Here is a 12,219-nt window from a genome sequence, read left to right as displayed (position 1 = left end):
TCCCGGATCATAGAGGGAGAAACAAGGTGCATCACGCGACGTCAATTTCCCTGAAACATTTAGTGGGAAAACTAAACTGGTGTATGCCGAGGGCAAGTTCGTCTGCTTCTTGCGCCGGGGGTAGCGGTGACGTCAGAACGCCGAGCCCCGATTGGCTGATCGCCACCCCCTATCTGAGCGTCGTCTGCTCTGTTGCAACGTCGTCTGCTCCTTTGCAAAGTCGTCTGCTCGCAACGTCGTCTGCATCTGTCTTACCTTTCCTGCGACTTTCGAAAATGCAGAGGCCAGAGGCCAGGTTCACAAAACGATCTTACGCCAATAATATGCGTAAGACAAAACTTGAGAACAAATTCGTATTAACGAAACGAAATTTTCGTAAGTTTTTCGCAGGTTACGACGAAATCCTACGACAGCGCACTTCTTACGATCAAATCTTACGACAGCGTCGCGGTCGCGACGACCAACGGACGTTTCTTTTTTTACGTGCGCTTCTCACGCGTCCCGACTTCAAGCAGCAAGAAAAAAGTAAAAAGTACTTGAAACAGACCACGACGAACAAGAACGCTGGATCCACAAGCACCCGGGAAAAGCTCCAACGGCCACGATTCCATCGACAACGACCAAGCGAGCACGGCAGATAGGCCTAGCAGGCACTCTGACTCGGCGACCGTCTGCCCACGACCGGCTGGCGTGCTGAATGGAATATGCCCGCGCGACCCTTGTGAAACCTTTCCGTCTGATACTTTGATCGCTAACCTCCATTTTAGATTAAGAGGTCAATCTCTTCCTCTTGTCATCTCCTTGTTTTCCGAGGCAACGGTGACTCTCGCCGGTAAAAAAGCGGTGAATCTCCGACAGACGCTGGAAAGGTAAAGCAGCCTTCGCTTTGACTAGCAGACGTAAAGCAGACAATGTTAACTGCGCAAACCCGCCGACGCCGTTAAAAACTGAGTAGTCTCGCCCCACACGAAAGCAGGGAAAAAATATTTGGGAGGGAACTTGCGGGGCACTAACCACCCTCACCTCTCCGTTCTTAGCAAACAAACCTCGGCGCCTCGGGACACCTCGCCAGTGAGTCCTTTGACTTACCTCCTTGATGCGCGTCTGCTAGTTGTTAGACAAAAACAACGTACCACTCGAGTTATTTCGTCTGCCCTCACTGAAAGGCGAAGTCGAGCTCGTTGACTTTCGAAAGTCGCAATAACGGTAAGACAGCCGCAGACGACGTTGCGAGCAGACGACGTTGCGAAGAAGCAGACGACGCTCAGATAGGAGGTCGCGATCAGCCAATCGGGGCTCGGCGTTCTGACGTCACCCCTACTTCCTTTCTCATGCGCAGAAGACGAAAATGAGCCCACTTGCGAGGCGTATAAGACAGACGCAGACGACTTTGCGAGCAGACGACGTTGCAAAGGAGCAGACGATGCTCAGATAGGGGGTCGCGATTAGCCAATCAGGGCTCGGCGTTCTGACGTCACCGCTACTTCCTTTCTCATGCGCAGAAGACGAAAATGAGCCCACTTGCGAGGCGTATAAGACAGACGCAGACGACGTTGCGAGCAGACGACGTTGCAAAGGAGCAGACGATGCTCAGATAGGGGGTCGCGATTAGCCAATCAGGGCTCGGTGTTCTGACGTCACCGCTACTTCCTTTCTCATGCGCAGAAGACGAAAATGAGCCCACTTGCGAGGCGTATAAGACAGACGCAGACGACGTTGCGAGCAGACGACGTTCCAAAGGAGCAGACGACGCTGAGATAGGGGGTCGCGATCAGCCAATCAGGGCTCGGCGTTCTGACGTCACCGCTACTTCCTTTCTCATGCGCAGAAGACGAAAATGAGCCCACTTGCGAGGCGTATAGCTCACTTTGCGTCGATTCTCCTCCTAGGTCTACTGGGCGAATTGTACTGATGAGTCACTTGTCGTCAGCGCACGCGACGTCGATTTCGTCGCTAAATTTGGTAGGAGAACGAAGGAGTTTGGGACAAGTGACATCGATTTCCTCGGCATATTTAGCGATTTAACTGAGTTCATGTAGAGGTCACGCGACGGGGTGTCACGTTACAGGAAATTTTTTGTTAAATTTAGCGAGGAAACTGAATTAGTGTATATGTCACGTGACGTCAAGTGAAGAGATATCGAATTCCTTGCTTACTCTAGCGGGACAACTGATTTGTTGTATAGATCGCTTTATGTCAGGCCATGTGACATCAATCGACGTCACGTAGCCTAAATAACACTTTAGTTTCCCAGCAAAATTTGCCGGGAAATGCATGGCCGGGAAAATATGTGGTACTTCGGGCTTCGTCCAAAAGCATATAACTCGTCACAAAACGGCCAAACCACAAACCCATACTTATGACTCCTTACGACCTTCAGTCTTTCTTTGGTCGTTATTTATTTGAGTCTGTAGAGCCGCGGCACAGCGGAATGGCAGCAGCCCGTACCATGGAGGCCAGTGGTGCCGCGGGACTTCATGGCACAGGACGTTTGCTATGAAAATAGCGGTCCCCGCGATGGGTCTAAAAAGAAAAGCTAGGAGAATTAACGCAGTCGGGTCTCCTCAAAAGCAAATGTCTTGACCAGTACAGGAGTGTGTTCGTTAGCGTTGCAGATGTTGCTATGGGATATGTCAGCGCTCCCCTTCTTTAAAATACACCAGAAGCAAAAAGTGACAAACACGCGTTTATTTTCTTCGCCAAGATTTCTCACCCCTAGCGTTCTTTACTACCCAATCAATCGCAGGTATTTTGTTAAAACGGCTATGCATTTCACGTTTTGGGATTTCTCTGTTGTACGATATGTTTTGCTATACTCTCAATGAACAGCGAATACTGATTGCGCTACTGAAATTGAATAACACGACAAGTAGTCTAAACACCTTCAAAATACTTTTTACATTAAATGAAACCATGATAATTTTCATTTATATGCCACATTTATGAAGTAAATGAAAGCAAAAAATTAAAAAAAAATATTGATTCCTAATTAAATCGTGTTTTAGTAGGGCATCAAAAAGTACGTTAGAGAGTTACAAAATCTATGATGTATTATTTGGATATTACAACAATACACATGCCAAAAATAAATTAATATTTAGGAATGCAACTCTACTCTAAATTTAGGTGAAACTTCGGTTTACCCTGGTGTCCGACCCCTTTGTTACCATGCGGATTGTCGGCATGTACCGACTGACATATCAGGTGAGTGAAATAATATTTTCTGGATAGTGCTTTTATTACCTTTAGAATAATTTTCTAGGAAGAATCACTCGTATATTTTTATTCATCGGGATATGTCTTGGCTGAACAGTCATTGAGAAAGCTATCTGTGTTTCTTCGTCAAAGGCCCGTTTTTGGGAATCCAGATTTTTTTTATTTGTTTTCAGGGTGAGTGAAAAACCTTATTCGCATTCTTAATATGTTAGCATTTTTAAAAGGTATTTAATCCAAAAAATTGACTAAAAAATGTTTAAACTGACGTGTTGTTCCTCCACTTGAATTTAGCAGAGACCTCGCTCAAGTGAAGGGCCTGACTCTGGACGTAACTCTTATGGGTACGTGCATTATGACTGGATTTTTTTATTTCCTACGGAACTATATGAAAATATAGGTATTATAATGAATGTAGTTTTGTTCACTGATGGCCGCATACAGATTCATGTAGACTTACTCTATTTCATCTGTATATAGTCTATTACCTCGCATAATTTTAAGATTGCAATATCTGCGCAACGACCATTTATTTTCTCTCTCTCTTTTCCTATCTAAAACTCCGGGGTTTTCACTTTTACGTTCTTTTTTTTTTTTATGTGAAAGAAATAACTGTCCCATGGAGCGCAGCCGGCGTTATCGGTAACCACGAAAAATGGCACCTAGTCTCATTCACTGAGTGTACCCTATTTATTGGAAAACCCCAATATAAACAGAGTATTATGGATATTGGTAAACAATATCTTTTTATTGTATTGCAATACAATATAGACAGTGTATTGGAAAACATTACATTTATTGTATTGTATTACAATAAGGATTTGTTATGGGATTCCAATATCCATAATACGCTGAAAATATTGGAATCCAATACCGTATAAACCCTTATTGGATCCCCATATGTCGTATGGGGATCCAATAAGTGTTTACGATTCCAATATACTCAGCGTATTATGGATATTTGAATCCAATATATTATATCGGCTACCAATAAAACTATATACGAGTTGGAATATCACGTTTAGCGCAACATTTCTCTGCAACGCAGTCTCTTCTTGTGTGTATTTCTGAGTGATAAATTTCAAAAATGTTGCTGTTGTCAAATTGTGAATAAAGAAGCAAAACACTGGACTTATCCATTCCAAATATATTTAACATATTCCTGAACTGGAGGATCTGTCATTTACTGCAAAAGAAAGTTAATTGTTTAGGACTCTCATTCAAAAACTTGATGTTTGAAAACAGAATGTGAAATCCTCACCTTAATGAAAACAGCACCTGCTAGTTGTAGCCATATAGAAACTGCAAAATAAAAATTTGTGATTAGTTTGCGACAAGTAGCAATCCTTCACCAAGCCGGATAGATTCAAAATTATGTCTGCGTTTGATTGTGGAAAAATAAGCTTCAATGCCGCTGCCACAGGTCATTCTGAGCTCGGTCAATTAAATATATGTATCCGCTCGTCTGGCTTCACTATTCCTGCTTCGCACCTAACTAGAGTATCTGGAATGCTCACCTTTGAGGAAAAACGAACTGGTGCTTGCTTGCTTGTAGGCCGTGGAAACTGGAAGAGAGATTTGCGGTTAGTTGCGTCCAAGTAGCAGTTACTTTGAGTACCCACGTAAAGTACACCAAGTCTGAAAGATTCAAAATTACATACGCGAGACATAGATATCCTCTTGCGACGTAACTGGCCACGTGTCAATGTCGCCCGCTTGTATTACAGAAAAATAAGCTTCAATGCAGGAGCTCCCAGTCGTTCTGAGCTCCGTCAATTAAAAATGCTGTACCGGTCATATGGCCTCAGTATTCCTGCTTTGGGAATCTGGAATTCTCACCTTTAAAGAAAAGCAAACTGGGACCTGCTGGCTCTTAGGCTGTGGAAACTGCCAGAAAGATTTGCGATTGGCTGCGTCCAAGTATCAATTTCTTTGACCAGCCACCTACAGCACAATAAACCGGATAAATTCAAAATTACATGTGCGTGACATAATATGCCTCTTGTGACAAAACTGGGCACACGTTTTGTCGCCTACAGCAACACTGAAGCCAGACAGACAAGCGGTACGGCACCTTTAATTGACGGAGCTCAGAACGAGTAGGGACGCTTTCACTGAAGCTTGTTTTGCTGCAATACACACGTGTATTGCAGCAAAACAAGCTTCAGTGAAAGCGTCCCCAGTCGTTCTGTCAATTAAATATGCCGTACCGCTTGTCTGGCTTCAGTATTGCTGCTTCAGAGCAATCTAGAAAATCTAGAATCCTCACCTTTGAACGAGAACGAACTGGCGCCGGCTGGCTTGTGGGCCATGGAAACTGCAAGAGAGGTTTGCAATTAGTTACGTCCAAGTAACAATTTTTTTGGGTAGCCACCTACAGCACACTCAAAATTACATGCACGGGACACAGATGCCTCATGCGACGGAACTCCCTTCGTCCTTGTTTTCTGTTAACTCTGCTCACCTTCACCACTCGCCTCCAATTTCTGCGCTACTTCTTTAATCTCGATTCCCTGGTTCCCAAAGGCCATGCCATGGCTTGCGCCAGTCACGGATCTGTCAGCTCGGCGACTGGCGCTATTGTGGCAAAGACGCCACAGCACCTGGCGCTTGATGTGCTCTTTCAATATTTTGAGCACGGCTCAAAACAGGTGGATGGGTGTCTGGTATGCCCTTTGCTTATTTGCGGATCGTTCCGAATCAGAGGGTAGGCGCTTCTGCGACCCGGGCGCATGCTCGGTATTTTACAATAGTTGAAACCGAACTCTGCAGGAATCTTGAAACATAACAAACATAATGTGCACGCCAAAAGGCATAGCAAATAAAACACCCACCATCTATCTATTTTTGTTTCTTGTCCGCAAGAAGCTGTCGTATAAGTAGCCTGCCTTGCTTCAGCAGTTCCTCCCTAGTGTCCCGGTTGGTCTCGTCTTGATGAATCGTCGGTGGAGACTTGAGGAGCGGTCAACATCAGATTAGACCTTTTTGAGACAGAACCATATACTTGCTGAGAGGAAGTACACCCAAACGAATCTCAGGCATGTCATTTATAGTGCGTTTTAAATTGAGACGCATGATGTAAAATGAGACGTCAATACTGACGCACCCCTTTTGCGAACCCAAAATTTTGAAGGCCTTGTCCCCCTTAGCTAGGGGGACAAGGCACATGAATCCCGGCATGTGGATGAAATTTTTACCTTAACATCCCGACTCAATGCCCATCCCTGAATATTCGACCGCCACACTTTTAGAAAAAAAAATATTTTTTTTAGAAAACATTGAGTCATCTACCACCCCTACAAACGCCTGAACCAAGCATACTCGTACCGTGGCTTGTTTGCTCCGTGCCGCCCCCGAGTTAATTCGGGCTGACAATGTTTTTGTTTTTTTTTCAAATGGAACCCACATTCTTTGTTTTGGTTTGTCTTGCAGAAGCAGGTGGATATTTTATAAAGCTTCCTCCCTATGCGCTTCCGAGTCAACATTTTTGCAATGGCCAACCCCCGGGCTTTGATTTTGCGCTCCTTGATGAATGCTGAAACTCATATAGGCGGGCAATAGCTAGCCTTGAAAATACTTGCTTTTGGTGGCCGAGAACAAACTCGTGTTCCTGATCGGCAGCCACTTGCTGCCAAGAATTGCTGCACATATCCTAAAGATTAGTCTAACCCAGATGCTTTGGCCGGACAGAGACACAAAAGCCTGAAACAAGGCCACTATACAGACAGGAAATAGAGTGTCTGTGAGGAATGAAACAAACAACTCAGATAGGCATCAATCACTCACCTTGAAAACACTTGCCATGCGCGGCAAAGAGCAAACTTCTGGCCTTGATTGGCTGGTGCTTGCCACCAAGAACTGCATGTATAAGAAAGAACCCGGTCTTAGTCAAACTTGGGTGTTTTGCAGAAGAGAGACAACAAAATACTAATGCAAGACCACTACACATAGGTTATGGCATTCAAGAGGAATGAAATACAAAACTCATATAGGCGGGCAATAGCTCACCTTGAAAACACTTGCTCTCGGTGGCCGAGAACAAACTCGTGTTCCTGATTGGAAGCCATTTGCTGCGAAGAATACCTGTAGATATCCTAAAGAACCCAGTCTTAGTGTAACACAGATGCTTTGGCCGGACAGAATACAAAAGTCTGATACAAACCACAAAAAGCAGGAAATAGTGTCTGCGAGAGATGAAAAAAGACCCAAGTGGAGAGGCTCGTTCTGTTTCACGTTAGTCAAATAGTGTAGCTCATTTTGCTAAAACAATGCATATTTGCTAAAAACAAGTATCTATATTTTGCCCCATTTAGCAGAGTTTACTGCCAAGGGTACCTGCACACCAGAATAAGTCAGAATTAGTCAGTTTTTTTTTCTTCTTTTGATGAGCGACTACAGAATCCTAAACAGGTGATGAAACAAAATATGAACCCAGCAAGACAGGCTAGTTTGCCTTGATGCAAGCACAGTGCCTCGGCCAACCAAATGAGGTTCTATTCTTTATCACTTGTCATATTTGGTGGGAATAGTAAAGTAAATTAAAATAAGGCAACCTCTCTTCTAGCCGACAGCTGCAAACAAAATTCATATACCTCGATGAACGACCTGGAAATAAAATTGGGTGGTTACCAAGTGGTTTAAGGTGTCAAATTTCAAACTTACAGAATGTAGTTTTGGTTTAAGTCCTCCTGGTGTATATTTTTATCCTTATATCTATATTTACATTGTTTTTTTGTATTTTTGAGGCACAAGTACTTAATTTATACGCTAATTCACCTTTAGAAGCGTTTTAATTACACTCCATGCCTTTCTAGTGCTCGTAATTGATTCTTGGTGAAAGCGGTCTTAAATTTTTCTTTTCTTGCTGTCGCTGCTGCTTGCTTTCTCACCTTTAGAATGCTGACAACTCGACACAAAAGTAATAAAAAATGTGTTTAAAATGTCATGAATATCAGCATTTCCAAGCTGTACCCCTGCTTCATGCCCCGACCATGCCACCATACCATAGCTGAGTGCAGTGACAAATGGTACCAGGTTTGTCACCCGACCGTTTTTTGGGCTTACGGTGTGGCGCGACTCATGAAGCACCTATGCTTCGCGATGGAGCCAGTGAGCGAGGTGTGACACACTAGAGCTGTGCAAGCCACAGCTTTACAGCCTGCAAAGCGTGGGAAGATCCCTCTCCCTTTGCAGAGCTGGCATTAGCTCACCGAGAAGCTATTGCAAGCACTAGAAAGCCACAGAGTGTGAATAAAAGCGCTTCTGAAAATGAATTAGTGTGTAAATTGTGCATCTATATGTTAAAACTTAAGAAAAGTATATATGTATATATATATATATCTATTTAAATACTAAAAAAGGCAAAAAAGAAAAAAAAATGTTTCCAGGTGGGCTTGCACCCAGAGCTCCACGGCCCTTGAATTCAGTTCCCTAAAGCCCGCTTCAGACGGAACAATTTCGCCCAGCAACTTCATGTCGCAACACCAGCAACACGGGCCGCCCGCGTTCACATGCAGCAACCGAATTGCTACGACTTGCCATCATCATTATGAAATTTCATTTTTCTTACAGTATTTAGACACACAGTTATATCCTAAAAACATGTTTTTATATCTTTAAATTGCGCTGAGAATACTAACTCATCTTTTTGAAACAGTTTATTTTCAAAAATGATCCATTTCAAACCAGAACTAAGTCCTCAGTTCTCATCATCACGACCACAGGGGTGTCACGTGAAAATATTGCATTTCTGATTGGCTGCTGCCGCTTCAAACATATCCGAGTAGTCAAAGTTGCTCGTCCGCTTCGAGCCGGACCCAATCTCAGCAATTCGTGTCGATCTAGGGAAAACTAGGGAACAACCCGCCAGCAGCCGCAAAATTGCTGGAAAGGTTGCCCCGTCTGAAGCGATCCTATACTCTGTTTCATACATAGAGTGCAACGCTGTCAAAGCTAGCGCACTGGTTTGCATTGCTGACCGTGCCTACGTTCGCCCCATAAGATAGTGCGTCCCCTGCAAAAAAGTTTTTAAAAGTCGGAAAATGTGCCTCCTCGGGGCTAGTAACTGATAGTGGCGTTATGATTTCAACGGAGCACAAATGTTTTTCAAGAAAAAGGAAAAGATAATGTAAACCACCTTAAATTGTTTTCGTGTTCATCCGTGTGGCAGCCGCTGTGGGTTTTCGGGTTGTGTGGCACTGGCTGGTTTTGAGAAGATGGCATCTTATGCAGCAAGCTCAAGTACCTCTCCTGCTCGGATGTTTTCGAAGATTCGTTGTGCGAAAATCTTGAAAGAGTGCAAGCAGATGATCGCCAATGTGTACGGGAGTATAAGAACACATTCCCCGGAGAATTCGGTCGTGAAGTCCTGGAGACGGCCAGTAACGACACTGGAGTGTGCCCTGTACTGTCGCGAAGTGCAAGGCGCAGTGCCTATCTGGCAAGGTGGTGTCCCCGAAGCAATGACCTCGCAACGTGAAAGTTTCGAGCACGGGGACCGTCAAGCATGACGAGTTCACACAGAACGCCATTCGCCTGAAGGTGCATCGCAAGTGCTCCGAGAGGGAGATCCCTACCCTTGACAGCTATTTCAAAATAAACTGTACAGGCCACAACTATTGTCGATTAACGTTTTATTATAAATTTTGGGACAAGGCCGCTATCAGGGCGATTCCTCATTCCACGCTGCACGAAAGAAAAATATAACTTGGTGCTGGAGGCAAATAACACTTGCAAAGCGGCAGACCAGATGGTAGAAATCTGGCCTCTCGGCGACTTATAAATAAAAATCAAGAAGGAGGAACTGAAATATGCACTTCGTCAATGCGCACAATCTTACACGAAAAGTATGTCTAAAAAAAAAAAAAAGCTTTGCGCGTAAAACGGGTTCAAACCACAGCCACTGAGACGTCAATATCGCCAGAGCAGCGCCTTCTACCACTCGTCCACGAAACGCGCGGAGTAACACTTTTTCTATTTTTTCATGCGCACCACTTTAGTACCTTTGACAGCGTTGCACACTAAGTATGAAACAGAGTATAAGGCACCCTATTGCCTGGTAGAGAGACAATTTATGAACGCTTGGGTGTTTAAACGATCTACTACACATTTTACAGAAATAAAAAAACAAAAAAACATTGGGTGTTTAAACGTTGTACTACCCTTTTCAATAGAAAAAAGCAACAATAAAAAAAACACATTTCAGAAGAAAAGGTTAAGGAAAGGGAATGTACCATTATGTTCAGTGAAGTTTGGTGACAAGACTCTGGACTCGAGCAGGAATGCAGTTATCCTTGGTGTGACCCCATGAGACTGTCTTGCTGCCTTTGCTGGGGTTTATCTAACTGAGGTACCTGTACGAAAAACAGAACACATGTGCATAACACTCATTATTCACAAGAAAATTTGTCAATGTCCAAAATGACCCATGAAGAAAATTATGCGAGGAATTTTAAGGCTGCGTTGGCCGAGTCACCTCTCGTGGCCAATGTTTCATAGCAACTTTAATTGTAGTGAACAGTTATAGGGTATATTACGAACAAAGTGCAATTTGGTTTTGTAGGAAACTATAACACACAAAACGACACTTGAATGCAGTATGTTGAGGTACCTCTAAACAAACTCCAGGGTTTCATGGCGCCTCCTTCAGATACCTGATGTTGAACATGAAATATGTGCACCAAGGAGTGAACAAACAGCGACTTCAGATTTGTCTCTAACACCAGCGACATGTCGACAAGGAGTGCAACGTGTAGAAGGTCGTCTAGAAGTGTGCCAAGATGAAAAAGCAAGATGTAACGATATCAGAATAAGATCACACCAACGAGGCACCATTGTGGTTAGACAATCTACGATGAAGAGACAGTAATCGGGAGTCAACCGACGTACGGCCGCGATTTACTTTGCAACGACTGAAATAAAACATGGCAAAAAAAAAAATTTGAAAATTATAAAACGCGTTTTTTTTTTTTTTACCTTATTCTTTGAGCGCAGCCGGTAGCAGAGCAGTTGGGCGGCGTCACGAAAATCTGACAGACTCGCTAGCATTTCTCAACTTCGTACGGCGCCAGTCGGCACCACAGATGAATGGTCGGCACTCTTAGTCTACCAGGGAAAAAAAAAGTACGAGCTCAGAGCCCAGCGTCGATCGCGACTTTCGTAAAGAGAAGCTCCGGTAACACTTCGGCGACTCGCGAGCGTTAAACAACGCCTCTTCGAACGAGCCCACGAATCCAACACGTCGAACGGTTTGCGCCGGTAAGCACGCTGGGAGCCAGGGGGCTGGAGGTTCAATATCCGAAAGAGACGAGGCGCTGGTTTCTACGTCTATTTCGCACATGAGATAACAAGCCGAGTGATAGCTAGCCGAGTGTAAACACTGACTGAAGTTACATCAGAGTACACGCAGTCGAAATGACGTCTGCAACAGAGCACAGCCAGACGCTTTCAGCAGGGGACGCATGCGTTCAAATAAGCTGCGATTTCAAAACATCATGTCTCCCTTCTGTCCTTCAGTGTTCACTTTGATCTGTGTATACCAAAGCACTCAATGCTGCAAGTAATAAAGTCGTCTATACGTACCTTTCGAAGCGATTGAAAGTGCGTTGGTTTCACTTGGAACCCACAAGCAAAGTGCGCGACGAACTTGACGAGCCGTTATCCGTCGGTCCCGCCATCGCCGCTGTCTCGCCGGGTTGGCGCGGTCGCGGTCGCTGCGCAATGGCGCAATCGCGTAATCTCGGCGGCTTGGCTAGGCTTGGCTGGATCGGCGGATTCGGCCACTCGGCAGCTCGCTCAGCCGCTTGTCTGGCTCGATGGGCTACTCGCGGCTCGCTCGGCTCGCCTCCCTTCGGAGTTCGAACTGCCTCCGAAGCTCGAGCGCTCGAGCTTTCGCGCGCGCGGGTTGACGATGGAAACTTTTCTCATAAAACGAGTCTGTAACGTATCGTTTGATGGCGCAAATGCACGTATTTTTCCCGTCGTTTTTTACAGTGTGTGCATCTTGCG

At 44.6% G+C, this 12,219-nt stretch overlaps 1 protein-coding gene across 1 annotated transcript in view; it reads left to right on the top strand.

The window, feature by feature from the left end:
- Window positions 1-12,219, top strand: part of LOC115321035 (venom metalloproteinase antarease-like TtrivMP_A) — a 104,796-nt gene that overhangs the window by 30,329 nt on the left and 62,248 nt on the right. Inside the window, exons 7-9 of the mRNA XM_040215744.1 lie at window positions 3,127-3,204; window positions 3,263-3,390; window positions 3,508-3,557. Coding sequence (XP_040071678.1) covers window positions 3,127-3,204; window positions 3,263-3,390; window positions 3,508-3,557 — 256 coding nt within the window. The remainder of the gene's footprint in view (window positions 1-3,126; window positions 3,205-3,262; window positions 3,391-3,507; window positions 3,558-12,219) is intronic.

This window comes from Ixodes scapularis, unplaced genomic scaffold (genome assembly GCF_016920785.2).
Source record: "Ixodes scapularis isolate PalLabHiFi unplaced genomic scaffold, ASM1692078v2 PGA_scaffold11__112_contigs__length_91849675, whole genome shotgun sequence".
NCBI lineage: Eukaryota > Metazoa > Arthropoda > Arachnida > Ixodida > Ixodidae > Ixodes > Ixodes scapularis.
The sequence above is the reverse complement of the archived record's forward strand: the minus strand, read 5'-3'. Positions and strand labels throughout refer to the sequence as shown.